The sequence below is a fragment of the Urocitellus parryii genome, unplaced genomic scaffold, assembly GCF_045843805.1.
Source record: "Urocitellus parryii isolate mUroPar1 unplaced genomic scaffold, mUroPar1.hap1 Scaffold_140, whole genome shotgun sequence".
NCBI lineage: Eukaryota > Metazoa > Chordata > Mammalia > Rodentia > Sciuridae > Urocitellus > Urocitellus parryii.
This window is the reverse complement of record NW_027552002.1, coordinates 147317-162929: the sequence shown is the minus strand read 5'-3', so window position 1 is coordinate 162929 and position 15613 is coordinate 147317. Positions and strand designations below refer to the sequence as shown.

General features: G+C 35.6%; 1 protein-coding gene across 1 annotated transcript in view; it reads left to right on the top strand.

Annotated features, from left to right (window-relative positions):
- Positions 1-15613, top strand: part of LOC144251639 (cGMP-dependent protein kinase 2-like) — a 41613-nt gene that overhangs the window by 10455 nt on the left and 15545 nt on the right. The window contains exons 6-9 of the mRNA XM_077794456.1: positions 376-529; positions 2378-2514; positions 4036-4125; positions 6153-6294. Of these exons, the coding sequence (XP_077650582.1) occupies positions 376-529; positions 2378-2514; positions 4036-4125; positions 6153-6294 (523 nt within the window). The remainder of the gene's footprint in view (positions 1-375; positions 530-2377; positions 2515-4035; positions 4126-6152; positions 6295-15613) is intronic.

The window sequence follows — 15613 nt, the reverse complement described above, 5'->3', positions numbered from 1 at the left end:
ATGAGACAGGGTCTCATTAATTTTCTGAGGCTGGCCTGTAACTTGAGATCTTCCTGCCTCAGTCTCCCTAGTCACGGGGATTGCAGGCAAGTGACACTATGTCTGGCTAAAATTCATCAATTTTACCTTGATGATTCAATTCTATTTTTGTCTATCTCTTGTTTTGTGCATATGAGGGTTTTTGGTTTGTATATTCCATTGTTTTTATTCCCAGATGTACCTGAATCTGATCCTATCAAAGTTGAGATAGCCTTTGAGGCAACTATAGGCAGTGTTGCCGGCAGTTGTAAGACTATTTTAAGAATGGAATTTATGAGAGGCATGGTGACTGCCTGACTAAGGGTATGTGTGTAAAGTTTCACTTCTTTTGTTCAGGCGGTCCATGTCTAAGTGGAAGCTGTCCAAAGCACTCTCTCTGGAGATGATTCAGCTGAAGGAGAAGGTGGCCAGATTTTCCTCATTATCCCCCTTCCAGAACCTTGAGATTATTGCAACACTGGGCGTTGGTGGGTTCGGAAGAGTTGAGCTTGTAAGGGGTTTACGTTTCAAGCATCTGAGAGAAGCCTGTTGACTTTTTTTGTTTTATATTCCAGCTTATCTCGGAGGATCATATGAATTATTATTGCTATCTTAAATTTTGTTTTGAACTGAAATTGAGAAAGTAAAATTTTGAATCTGCATATGGTATAGTGGCAGGTCTGTGTTAGTAACTTGTAGTAATGAGCTGTTATTTCCAGCTTCTTACATCAGATCCTTTAGTGAATTTGTTCTTGATTGTAATTATTGGAGAATGAACTAAGTAAACATTCCCAAAGGTTGTAAAATGTAAAAACTGTATTTCCTAATGGCAAAATATGTATATATAGATACATATAACCACAACACATGAGCTCTCTATACACAAAGGAAGAGAAGAATGTGTCCTGCAGAAATGCTATTGAAATGAGATCTTTAATATTATGGTTAGATCCCTTAGACAACTCCACTACCGTGTCTGTATTTGGCTTTCATTATCCTATTTTTGGGTTGCCCCAAATTTTCCATCAGAAAAAAAGGAAATAAGACGAATGCAAAATGATGTTTGAAGAGCAGCCTTCTGCAGTGCTGAACAAACAGCTGGAAACTTACAGCCTGATTTCAGTTGTGTCTTCCATATCACCACCTCTCTGTGCTTAATAATCATCCTCCAAGTTGTAGAATAACAACAGATCTGGTATTCTGGAAACTGTAGAATGGAAATCTGTGACCTTTTTGGTTACATATGATTCTGAGCCCTTGGCAATTACCAAGCCCATCAGAATTTTAACAATGTACTGTGTATTGATGTCTGGGTACTCTGCTGATGATGTCTCTGTCTGCCAGTTGGCCCTGGGCATGAACAGATCTGAAATCCTGCCAGGGACCCTGGATAACACAATTCACACTCAGTTCATACCTCATCTCTGACAAATGAGAGGGGAAAATGGTTTCTAAATAGAGGAAGAATATTCATGATGTCTCTTATGTCATATGAAGAGACAAGGGCAATATCCATCTGTAGTGTATTTTCCACCAAAGATCATGGCAAAAGGATTAAATTAGCAATGCTGAGATCTGTTTTCTCAGATAACAATTATTGAAGCAGTATTTCTCCCTGATTTAAAATTTATAGGCAGTACCAATGGTAAACATGATAAAATATGGGAAGAAGCCATTTCTGTATAACCTCGTTACTTGTCCAGTATAGACCATTTATGAAGTGTTAAACCTACCAGGAAAAATGTTTATTTTAAAATTTACTTTCCTCTTAAGGGAAAAGATTGATTTTTATACCTAGAGTGTCACTTTCCAATAGACATTTCTATGATGATGGAAACGTCATATATCTGTGCCATCCAGTCAGGTAGCCAGTAGGTGTATGTGGCGTTGAACTTTTGAAATGAGGCTACTGCAACTGAAGAACTGAAATTTAAATTTTAATTAATTTAAATTTAAATAACCTCATGTTATTACTAACTACTGTTCTGAATGGTGCAAATATAGAACATGATTTAATTTGTTTTTCTTGGAAAATCAAAGAAGTAAATATTAAGAAATAGAAATTTTTGGCCATTTTGGTCCAGGTTTTTTCTGTTACATAATCAAAAACATTTGATTTCTAAAGATTAATACTTCTAACCATATGTTTTCTTACTGTAATACAAAATTTTAGAATCAGATATATGAACTACTTGAGAAATTGTGATGAAACTGAGTCCTAGAGACCTAAGTGGCTAAAAGCTTCCATTCTCTTTAAATGTGAAACAGGTTTAACTCTCACTAATTATCATGTTTTAAACAGATATGGCAAATTGTTCCTACTAAGTCAATGTTGAGGATTTTTCCTTTTATTACATAGGTTAAAGTAAAAAATGAGAATGTTGCTTTTGCTATGAAGTATATAAGGAAAAAGCACATAGTTGACACTAAGCAACAGGAGCACATCTACTCAGAGAAGAGGATTCTGGAAGAGCTGTGTTCTCCATTCATTGTGAAGTAAGTGAGCCTTTGGTCTCCCAGGACTTGGAAGTTTTAGGCTCTTCTTTTGAATGTTTCTGTGTAAGAGGACAGAAAGAAGAAGAGGAGACTCTACTCTGGATTAGCCAATGAAATCTTGGATCAGAGTTTCCACTTGTTTTTATTCCTACAAAAGCATGTTGTTTGTGTGTGCGAATACAAAATTATTGCAGAATAACTTGAACTGATTATTTTATCCAGACCTATTGTAGAATTTGGGGGAATCAATACGCTCTAAGAAACCCCTCAGAGGGTGTTCTGATGTTGAATTTCTGTAGGAAGGGCACATGGGGCACATGGAGGTTTCCAAAGGAGAACATATCCTGGCCCTCGAATGCCTATGTGCCAAAGGCATATCATTTTCTGATAGTTATTCTTTTTTCTGTAGCTATCCTTAGTGTTTGAAGGGGAATTTAAAATTATTCTAGGTCATAGCTCTCTTTACTTGTGAATTCATGGGTTAGTGATATTAAGCGAATTTATATCTTCTCTAAATGCCCCAAACTGTAGTTTTTATGATTTCTGGGTGATAGTGTTCATATAATGAAGAGAATTTGTACTTTTTGATCAAATACCCTGAGAAGATCTTTCTGTTTATCCATATCCCTAGACCCATTTTTGCAAAGTTAAAAATTAAGTCTGAACTCAGGTAATACTAACAAAAATCATCCAATTACCTTTTATTATGCTCCCAGAATGCCCCTTTAAAATTAATATTTCACTAATGACCTATGATGACCAGCTTCAGGGAATGGATTAAGTTGTATTAAGTTTTGCATTTCTAGATATTTGTGATGTATCTGGCAAATAATAGGGCAATAATAATATACTAAGAATAAATATAAATGACAACATTTGTATAGTGAGAGATTAACATGCACCAGTCACTCTTCTAAGCCAAAAATATAGGAAGAGGAAGTGAGGAGAATCACAACATTTCCTTCACTGGTCCTTTAGGAGGATCAAATAAATATGAATAATTTTTAGTAAATATTTATTATCAACAATATATACAAATAATATATAATCAAATGAATATATAATATCTCACTATATATGTATATATACATATATATTTTTTTTTTCAATGAAAAACAGAGATCTTAGACTACATAACTAATATGTGTCTGATCTGGAATTTGAGCCTGAGCCTCTTGGTTGAGCTCACTCTCTGAATTGCCTTGCTAGGTAGGCAGAATAATGAGCTGCTTTTTAAAGAGTTATAGTCTTGCAGAGAAGATAAAACTTTTACAGTGAAATGGAAGACATTTCCTCTGTGGGCAGAGGGAAAGCAGTCTGAATAAAGGGATCCATGAGCAAAAGCACAGCAGTAGGAAAGATGAAAGAAGCTTTGGCGAGAAGCCAAGTGTAGCTGCAGGATATTTGTATGGAGATGAGGGTCAATCATTCAAAATGTTATTAAAGATAGTCTTAAGAGACTTTAAAGAGCTTTAAAAGCCATATTTCTAATCATAACCATGTTTTTATCTGTCTTTGCAGATTATATCATACTTTTAAGGACAATAAATATGTGTACATGCTTCTGGAGGCCTGCTTAGGTGGGGAGCTATGGAGTATATTAAGAGACAGGTAATGAACAAGCATTATAAGCAAGAGCTTTCTTTACTCATGTCAGTCTACAGGATGTTGGATTTAGGAACATTTAAAGAGGCACAGAGGAAATGATTTGGAAATTATTATAAGAAAATATTATTGCTTGATAAAGTACAGTAGGAATAGTCTATTAGCTGACATTGCAGTCATGTCATATGCACCCTGTGACGTAGTCAGTTTTAGGCAGTAAAGAATCCCAGAGACGGAGAACTATCCAAGGTCTCATGGTGAGTACAGGGCAGAATCAGGGCATTAACTCAGATGTTTCTGATTCCTAAACTTAAAGAAATGGGGCGTGGTAGGGTGTCGTTAAGACCTCACAGAAAAGCATTGTAAGATGTCAACAAAGGTTCAATTTTACTAAAGAAGTGGTTTTCATGCACTCTAACCACAGATACATACTAAGCACCACCTCTGTAGAAGACTCCACAGCAGACAGTATGGAACTATTCTAGATGATATATAGAGTTTCTATCATAAAGAATAAAAAGTATGAACCTTTTTTTCCTGGCACATCAAGAGTTCCTTTGGGGAAATTATATGATTTTTAAAACGTTTCATAAATATGAACACTAAATAGTAACAAAGATGTTTGGCAAATTGTAATTAAATAGCAGGTGAGTTTTGTAGACAGTCAGCTCAGAGGAGGGGAGAGAGAGAAATGCATGATGACAGAGGAAGGTTTTGAATTAAACTCTAAAGATGACAAAACCTTGGAAAGCCAGAGCAACAGGAAAATACAAAGCAGAAAAGTTGACTTGGTACTAGGTCTCCTTATAGTTAATGAGCAGAATTTGAGTAGGAAATAAGGGTAGTGAAAGAAAATGTAAAGGTAGGCTGGCATAGATTCTGGAGGTTACTGCCCAGCAGACATTCTGACAGCCTTACCTGGGACAGTGGACCCCAACCCTGGCTATGCTTACAATCATAAGGGGGAACTTTTATGAAGAAAAATGCTGGGCCATAATGCCAGTTGTTATGATTTCATTTCATCTGGGATGATATCCAGTAAATTTTTTTCATGCTTGTTAGACAATTCTAGTGTACATTCATGACTGAGAATCACTGACCTTGGAACATATATTTTGGATGGATTGGGGAAAACCTGGAAGGATAAGAAAACTTTAATGATGCTACTGCAAAGACATTAGTCTTTGCTTCAACAGTGGAATATATATATATATATATATATATATATATATATATATATATATATAGAAAATCTAAATCTACTTATGAAAGAGAGTTCCTACAACCTGTTAAGTACCATGCTCAATCCTAAAAACAACATTGCTAATTAAGGAGTAAGTCCATTTTACTGCATGGATTCTGCGGCTTAGAACAGTTAAACAACTTGCTCAAGGTATAGTGAGCAAAGGAAACAGGAATTAAATCCATTTTCTCTCACCCCAAAGCCATAGTCTTCTGATATACTATGAGGTGAATCACGACCATGTTTAAAAAGATTCAGAGTATAATAATGCTTCTCACTATGCTGGTACAAGGCAACTCTACTAAAATATCAAGAGACATCAAACAAGAAAAGTTATGGCCCCTTTCTACCTGGGTTAGTATTGTATGCTGTACCCACAGGAAATTAAAGTGACCACTTGAGCCATTCTTTAGTCAAGCAATAAATTGCTGAAGTCTCTTTTAAGCTCTCCACTGAGATAGTCGTATTTTCTCCAGAGTGTTCCACAGACATCTAAAGAACTCTTTGTTTCCTTGGTTTTCTATTTTATATGTTCATGTGTGATTATCAGAAACAAGTGCTTGGATAAAGATATTTTAACTTTAGTGAAGTTCTTTAGTTTGCCTCAAGTAACCTTCTCAATTTCTTTATCACCAGTAAACATCCCAATTTTATTGACAGTATAAAATACATTTTGATATTGACACAAAATATTTATATTACATATTTGTACTAATATAATAATTGAGACCTAGAACAGTAGAAAGGACATGTGTCCAGGACACTGAGAATGAAAATTATTTCATTACAGAGGCAGCTTTGATGAAGCCACCTCCAAATTCTGTGTCGCTTGTGTGACAGAGGCATTTGATTACCTGCATCGACTAGGTATTATCTACAGAGACCTGAAGCCAGAAAACTTGATTCTAGATGCTGAGGGTTACCTGAAATTGGTAAGATAAGTTCTTTCATTTATAGTGTCACATAAGATATTTCCAGAACAAAGTTGTGTTACAGTTGCAATTTTCTTTTTAATTTTGGTACAGCTATTATTTTCACTATGGGGGATATGGCCTTTGAAGTTGGCACACTTAGTACTGGGAACACTGTTATGAGTACATTCTCTTTGTCCTGTGAATTTAATGTTCAACCATATTTATGACTCCTACTGAAAATTTTCATAACATAATGCCCTTAACATTGTATTTTATTAGTATTTTTTTAAATAATTTAACTAGGTTTTAATTGATTCATATAATGACTGGCTATAAGAAATAATGAAAGAAGAGAGTATATCACTTCTGACCCAGGATACCTGCTGTCTATATAAGGAGAAAAGATAAACCTAACTGTTGGTAGTCATTTTGAAATCTTTCCAGGCAATTCTAATGGGCAATCAGGATTGAAATCCTGTTAGACTACAGGCTTCTGAGGACAGAGACTCCCTTGCTGTCCATCTTTGTGGCCCATTGATGTCTAACAGGAACTTCCTTATATGTTATAGTAAAGAATAAAAGAAAAGTGAAGCTGCTTTCAGTGAGAAAGTACAACACAACTGGGTGGTGGTAACTGAGGAGAAGCCAAGGCACTTTGGACCTAAGGAGGAAACCCCACAGGGTGGGAACCGAAGGCTGAAGTTTTCTAGGTCTTGAGAGTCTCTCAAAGACATTCAAACCATCTCTGAATATTAAGAAAGATATCAAAAGTTACTCACAGAGACCTTTTATATAAGGAAATAATAATATTATTTACTGAGTAGTTATATGTGTAAAGATACTATGCTACTCTTTGACAATTAATCTGTTAACAATTTGTGAGACAGGCTTTATCACCAACACATTATAGTTGTGAAATATAGCCATAGGAATTAACTTTGTTATGTGTGATGGCTACACCATCTCTCCCCATGGTAAAGGAGTAAAAGAGAAGCCCTTTCATGTGATATTTGGCTGACTTCCAAGAGACATTTTGATCTAGTCAGGCTTTATTTTATCCATGAAAGACAGCTTTGAGAGCTGGTGAGATACTAACACAAGGCTTCAATCATTCATATTTGTAATTCCTTCATTGGTTGTGTCTCCTACAGCTCTTTAAGGAAAAGCTTTGGAGTATCCTAGAAGTAAAACCATCACAGGGCTTGAAGGCTCTTGTCCTTCTCAGAGCTGTTTTTCAGCATAATCAGTATTTATAATAATGAGTCTGTTCACCATTGTGTCCATTCTGTTAATTCATTTGCCAATGACCTAAACAAAGAGTAAGGACTAAAGCCTGCAGAGGATAAAGAGCAAATGTTGAATGTTTCCATTTCTAGCTATATATTGATCTAGATATCCTGAAATCCTCTTCCTACAAAATGTCTGAAAATACTAGATGAGACATGGAAAGCAATCTTCCAACTGCATGATTGTTCACAGCACAGCATGGGAGTTCCTCTGGGGCTGGCAATAGTGGGTGGTCAAGATCCAACACTGAAGCTGCCATCTTGTGTGCCCAGCAGCCCTAGGTCACCTAGAGGTTTGATTTTAGTAGCTGTGTCTTCTGGGAACCGCAAACTAAGCTTTGGACCTTGGCAATGTGGGAAAGTTGAATCAGAGAACATTGTATAGAGCCAGGAATCACACAGATTAAACTCTAAGAGAAAAAGAAAATAAGAAACAAATGTCAAATTTACAAAGACAGAGTACATGCAAGGAAACATGCTTTTCTCATTATTGGCTCTTGGTAGAGGCAACAGGAAAGGTCTCGTCTAAGAATTCTTGGCCACAGGCTAGTCTTAATGGAGAGTGGTGTCCAGTCTTCAAGGATGGAAAAATCCAAGTAAGAATCTAAATGAAAATAGATCCAGGTTGGTTGCATGCCCAAGTCCCAAGAACCAATGTATATTCTCTTTGGAAGAATATACTTTTAACTCCAGTCACAAAGAACTCTTGTAGACAAAGTTCCAGGGATCATGAGCTCACATTTTTAAAATAATAAAATAAATGTATAAGGAGGAAAAAAGCTACCAGGAGCATTAATTTTCAGAAACAAAAAGAGCAGAAGGAGACACGTAAACTCCTCATATATTGGAGTAACTAGGTACAGAATGTACAATGAATACGTCTGATGTGTCTTGAAAATAAGAGTGGGATAAAAAGTGAGTGAGGAGCAGATGTTTTCAAAAAATATCCAACAGGTTTTGGGGGAAAAAACCTAACAAGTAAAGCATCTAATAATAAATTAAGAGTATAATAATTGAAATTAAACGTGCAATGGAAATTTTCATTAATGGTTGAATAGTTTGCACTGCACTGTCCTCTTGGTGAGATTAATTATGCATATAAATATGTATGAAGGCATTGGAGAACAATAAAAAGTAGATAATCAGACCTTGAAAAATGGCAACACACTAGGTGAGATTTACAGTTAAACAATTTATAGCCAGGCATGGTGCACAAGCCTATAATTCCAGCAGCTCAGGAGGCTGAGGCAGGAGGAGAGAGTTCAAAGCCAGGCTCAGCAAAAGTGAGGCACTAAGCAACTCAGTGAGACCCTGTCTCTAAAAAAAAAAAATACAAAATAGGACTAGGGATGTGGCTCAGAAATCTGAGAAACCAGCTTTCAGAGTTTTTTCTGAAATTCCCATGAAAATTCAGAATGTTTAGAAGTGTCAATAACTAATTTGTAAAATAATAAAATTGAAGAATTTATATTATCTGATATGAAGACTTACTATAAATATAAAGCTGTAGTAATCAAAACACTGTGGTACTGGTATAAAGATAGACAGATAACTCAGTCTAGTACAATAATGTCCAGAGATAGACACACACAGTCAGCAAAAGAGGATATGCTAGTGTCTTCAGAAGGCATTGCTGAAAGAACTGTATAGCCGTACTAGCAAAAAAAGAAAAAGAAAATGACCTGATTGTACCTCTTACTATATGTAAAAATTATTTCAAGGTCGTTCATAGAACTATAAACCATTTAGAAAGTAAACATAATATGTATTTTCAAAACTTGGGAAAAGCCGAGATTTCCTAGAACACAAATAATACTAATCTTAAAAGAAAAAAAAGATGAATTGAATTTCATTAAAATTAAAAATTTCTAGCTGGGTGCATGCCTGTAGTCCCAGCAAGTTGTGAGGCTGAGGCAGGAGGATCACAAATTTGAAATCAGCCTTAACAAACTTAGCAAGGACAAAAGCAATTTGCAAGACCCTATCTCAAAATAAATGTAAAAAGGACTGGGGATGTGGCTCAGTGGTTAAGGGTCCCAGGTTCAGTCTCTGGTTCCCCTCCCCAAAAAAAGAGTAAAAAAACATTAAAAATTTATGATTGTGAAAATGGATTATCATTTCATAAACTAGAAGAAAATATTTTCAATATATATTTAATTGACAAAAGGCTCACAGTCAGAATACATAAAGAATATCTAGAAGTAAATAATAAAAACGTGAGCTACTGTATTTTAAAAATGGTCATGGACCTTGAAGAAGCACTTTACAAAGGAAAGTATGAGCATGATCACTTAGCCATATCACTAATTATCAAGTAAATAAATATAAATTAAAACCACAAAGAAATACACTTCACACCTAGTAGAATTGTTATAATTAAAAAGATTGACAATATCAAGTGTTGGTAAGGATGGTCCCCTACACTTCTGATGGGGATAAAAACTGAAATCATTTTAAAGAACAGTTAGTTTCTCTTGGAGCCAAACATACATATTCTATGACAGAACATTCCACTTCTTAATATTTACCCAGGAAAACTGAAATCAGAGCTTCAGATATATTGGGAATCAATGCCCATAATAACCTTATTCCTAACAGGCCCCAAACAAGAAATAGCTCACATATCCATCATCAATTGTATGTATTTACATACAGTAGTACCTTCAGCAACATAATTCAGTTTAGTGATAAAAAAATGAGTGAATTTCTATAGGCAATAACATGAATGAATTTTAAAAACTATGTTAATAAAAGAAGCTACACACATACATGATTACATTTATAAGAGTTGTATAGTATGTGTTAGAAAGCAATATAATAGATATATGTGGGAGGAGCATTTGATTGGGAAAAAGCATGAAGAAATTTTCTGAGATAATGGGAATGCCTGTATCCTGAATGTATATATGGTGGGCTGTGGTTATATGAGTATAATCTGTATGAATTGTATACCAAAGATGTGTGCATTTTATTACCTGTCAATTGTATTCAATTTGGAAAATGTCATGGAAAGGTTAAATAGTAGATGATTAACACAAACAGAAAAAACAGGGAAATGAAAGAAAAAGTGATTTATGTAGAATGTAGCATAGAGACATAATAGAAATAAAAGAAAGAGGAATGAAGAAACTTGGAAAAGTTTCTTTAAAAGTTTAATTGTACTCCCAGACAAAAATAATATAGAGAATGAGGAGAAAGCAATATTTCAATAAACCATGACTGAGATTTTTCCAGAAATCATAAAAAGACAGCAATCAGGTAAAGGAGTCCAAATTCCAGATCATATTTCTTGAAGCTCTTGTTTTGTATAACAAGTCACTTCAAAACTTAATGACTCAACACAGCAATAGCCTTTTACAACCTCGCAGTTTCTGCAGTTTGGGAATTTGGAAATGTTTAGCTAGGTGATTCTGACTCCAGGTCTCTCAGGGAGTCTTGGTTAGATGTTGGCTGGGGCTGCCATCACCTGGAGGCTTGTACATCTGCTAGGGCTGGAGGATCAGTCCTCTTCAGAGGACTGATTGAATGTTCTCATGGCATGGCAGCTGGTTTCTGTCAGAGTAAGTCTTCCAAACACCGAGGAACTGCTACCTGCCTTGAAAACCTACTCTCGAGGTCATCTACCAGCACTTCCACTGTATTCTGTTGGTCTGTTGTGGATGGGCATACCACTCAGCACAAGGGGAAGTGGCTCACTGGGGTGCCCTTGGATGCTGGCTACTGTAGTAGTAAAAGTATAGAACTAAAATAGACAGCATCTTAAAAGTCATCAAAAAGAAAGGGAAGTTTATGTAAACTGAAAGGAACAAAGGAATAAAAATCGGACTTTCAGCAGAAATCTCACTAGTAATAATAGAAGTCATAAAGCAGTACAATATCTTACACATTTTAAGTGAAATAACTAAAAACTTCATTTGTAAGCCCAGAAAACAAAGTTCAAAGATGTTTATTCCTGCATACAAAAGTTATGCTTAGAGGGGCAGAAAAATGATCCCTCATGAAGGCTCTGGGATGCCACAAGGAGAGACGGCCATAGAGAAATGGTAAACACGTCACGTCATTTAAAAATTATGATGTAAATTAATAATCTTTGTAATGTATACTATTAAAATGATAAAATACTAAATACCCGAAAACCAGTATCATATAAACAGAATGTGAGAGTAATTGAAATTGAAGCAAAAGGAGAAAAATGTCATTTTAATAGAAGGCAACAAAGAAGAAATAAATCAAGAAAACAGAGAAAGCACAAATTAATAAAGTAGGAAGAAATCTAATGTATGTAAATGCACTTAACTCTCCAGATAAAAATGATTGTCAGACAGATTTATAAAATAAAGATCAGCTTGATGGTGATTCTAAGAGAGACACCTAAAATAGGAGGATGCAGAAAGGTTGAAATTAGGATGGGAAAAGATATTTCTGGGAAATATTAAACCAACTAAACTACAGGTTTCATCATATTAATATCAGGGAAGGTGTGTTCCTAGAGATAAAGGTGTAACGTTATGATAATGAAAGGCCCCTTTCAGTAAAATGATATAAATATTCCAGTCTTTTATATACCTAATAAAATATTTCAAAAAATAAACATCAGAATTTGGCAGAATAAAGAAATGTGAATAATTGTAGACTTTTTAATATGCGTGTCTCAGCAATTGCTTGGACATTTAGACACTAAGTCACTTAAGCTATAAAAAAAGTATATAACAAAATTAATAAATTTAATCTAATAGGGCTTGTAAAATCTTCAATTCAATGAGTGACTCAGCTGTCACTCATCAATAGGTGGAGAATACACTTGAACAAAACTTGATTTTCTACTGGGTCATTAAGCAAGTTTTAGCAAATAGCAGAAACAGGCACTGTCTGTTAGCTGAAAGCCCAGCAGAGCTGAGCTGAGAGTTCCTGAGGGAGCTGCTGTAGGGATGGATGGTGGGGTACCTGGTGACAGCACAGCAGTAATGCCATCTGGGTGATGGACCCTGGGCAGTCCAGCCTTGGACAGAAATGTCTTTAAGGATGAAAGATGCCTTCTGAGAGTACCTTAGTCTCATTCTATTAACTCTTACAAGTAGCATTTTCATCCTTCTTCAGTTTCCTGCAGTGTGTAGGAGGGGTGAGAGACCTAATGGAAATATTTGTTTTTTCCATCAGTGATAAAACAGGAAAAGCTTGGGGCAAACTTTTCCTAAATAAGAGAAAAACCTGGATGTTGGAATTGTGTCTCTAGAAGGCTGTAGAACTGTACCCTTTTGTGATAATTACAGACAATGGGCTTATGGGGAGGGCTGAAGACCTTATTCCACTCTTTCTGCCCAAGTCATAATTGAGATTGGTTGGTTTATTCCTAAATGAATCCCCTCTGGGACCAAGCTGTCTTCATCAGAAACTGCAGGGGTGTAGATTAAGAATTAAAGAACTGTAGGACCTGAATACTCTCACATCATCATCTTTCACCTCCTGTCCTATCATTTCTTAAATAACCTTTCTCCACTTTCCAGGCCAAGGAGAGCTGATAAAGGCAATAACACTTTTGAGTCCTTATTCTGGCTAGAATGAATGAATCAAGAACAGCATTAAGATGTAGGACAGTACATAAAATGTTTAAAGAAGACTTGCCTTGTTCTCAGTCCAGGCAGAGTATGTAACCCTCTTGCACTTATTCAGGAGCCAACTTCATAGTAATCAAATAAATCTCAGTTGTCACTCACCAGTGAACATTTGATGCGACTGTGGAATTAACTGCTGTGTATAATGCCCCTCAGCCAAAATGCAAAGATGCTTTTGCACAGGGTGCACTAATAGAGCAGATTAATTTTACTTATATTGAATATTATTACATAAGAAAGTATAGTATAAAGCATATTAAATATTGATATCATTGCTCATTTTTATGATCTATCTGCTTCCTTCTAGCAATAGCCCCATGACAACAACTAAGAAAATTTGCTGCTGAGTTGAGCAGATTTATTAGCATGTAAGAATGAAGGAGGGACCAAGGAGGCAGCCCTTCCCTCACTCTCAAAGTAGGCACAAGTAGTTCTTGTAAACTGATCTCAGTGTATTTAAAGTAGAACTCAATAACAACAAACAGGAAGAAGCCACTAACAACAATCGAACTTGTCTTGGTGGAATTTTAAAGATAATGTGGAATGACTCAACAAGCAGTGAAGAAAACTTTAATGAATATTTAAAAACGATGCCCAAGAGAGAGTATACTATATATCAACATATATGGGCTGCAACAGCTAGAATTATATTTAAAACCTCAACCATTTCAGCTAGGAAATAAGAACGATTAAAAATCAATGAGCTTAGGGTTGAGGATTTATCTCCGTAGCAGAGTACTTGCCCAGCACACACAAGACCTGGGTTTCGTCCTCGGTCCTTGGGGGTAAGGGGATGGAGAGGGATGGGAATCAGTGAGCTAAATATCCAACTTAAGAAGATAAGAAAAAGATATAATATAAAAACAAAGAAAGGAACAAAATAAAGAGCATGAATTAGTAAAACAGAAAATAAAAAGGAATAGACACATCCAAAGCTGGTTTTCTGAAAAAGGTAGATTAAAATTAAAAAATCTGTGTGAATGCTGTTCATAAAAAAGGCTATAAAATAAATACTTTTATGAATGAACATAATTACTTAAAGCAGAGATTTATGTGGACCAGAAAATACTACATAGGAAATCTTAGGCATTTTGTACATCTTTTCCATTTAACCTAACCAAACAAAAAGAAGTAGAAAATCTGAGTGATCTTGTACCTTTGAAAAAGCAGTCACTTCGAAGACCTTTAATGTTAAAATTATGGCTATCGTTCCAAAAATAGTAAGGGATAACTCTTATTTTATGGGGCTAGTTAATATGAACTTAATTCTCCAAAGAAATCTCCTAAAAATGACAAATTAATATAGAGTCTTACTCATGAATTCAGAGCATAAATCAGGAGCAGAATATTAACAAACTGACTGATGCTGTGAATACAGATTCATAACAATTCATCATACAAGGTTGGATACGTCTCAGAAAACACAAAGCCATTGGGCCAGTTCTACACGTAAGGAGCTTGATGTTGCCACTCTCACCTCCTGAGGAAAGAGCTGAACAGACTGAAAGAACAACTCTTCCTGGATCTGTAAGAGAGAGGGGCGAACACAGGGAAAACCAATGCTTCCACTTCTGGAGGGAGAAACATGGGAATACAGAGAGTGGCAGGTCACAGGAGCAAGGACTCCCCAGGGGAAACCTCCATGTGCTGCACAGGGAAACCTTAACTAACCCATGAGTTGCTCTTCAGAGTTCTAAACTCCAGCAACTGCGGAAGGTCTAGACATGGGCAGAAGGGCACACTTTTGTGAGTCCTCCAGGAGCTGCACTAGATTCTCCCAATAAATATCACAGGGGCAAAAATAGTTTTGATGGGTGCAATAGTAGACTTGACATAGTTAATTTAAAAATCTCTAAGTTTAAAGATATATAAAAACAAATTTCCAAAACTTAAAAACAGGAGAGAAAAAAAAAGACTGGGCAAAAAAATGATATATATATATATATATATATATATAACATAATATTAAAAAATATATAAATTATATATCCAAGGACTGTGGAACAACTACAGAAGGGAGAATGCAAGCACAATAGAATGGGAACAGAATGAGAAGACAGAGCACAAAAGGAACAGAAGCAATATTTGAAAGAGCAATGACTGAGAATTTGTCTAAATTAATGTCAGTGACCACTTACGTGTTCAGGAAGTGCATAGCATATTATGCCTCTATACATAAGTGAAAAGAATGAAAGCAGTAATCCACACAAGGATGGAGAGTAATTAGGATTATTTTGTTAGCATACCTGTGAAGTGATTTAGCATCATTCGGATACCTGAATGTAGACATTACCATGTCTGCTCAGAGCACATGGAAGGAACCTAGAGATCCATAACAGAAAGATAACTGGAAAATCCCCAAACACATGGAGACTAAGCAATACACTAAAAAACAACACATGGGTATAATAGAAATATCAACAGAAATTTTAAAATATT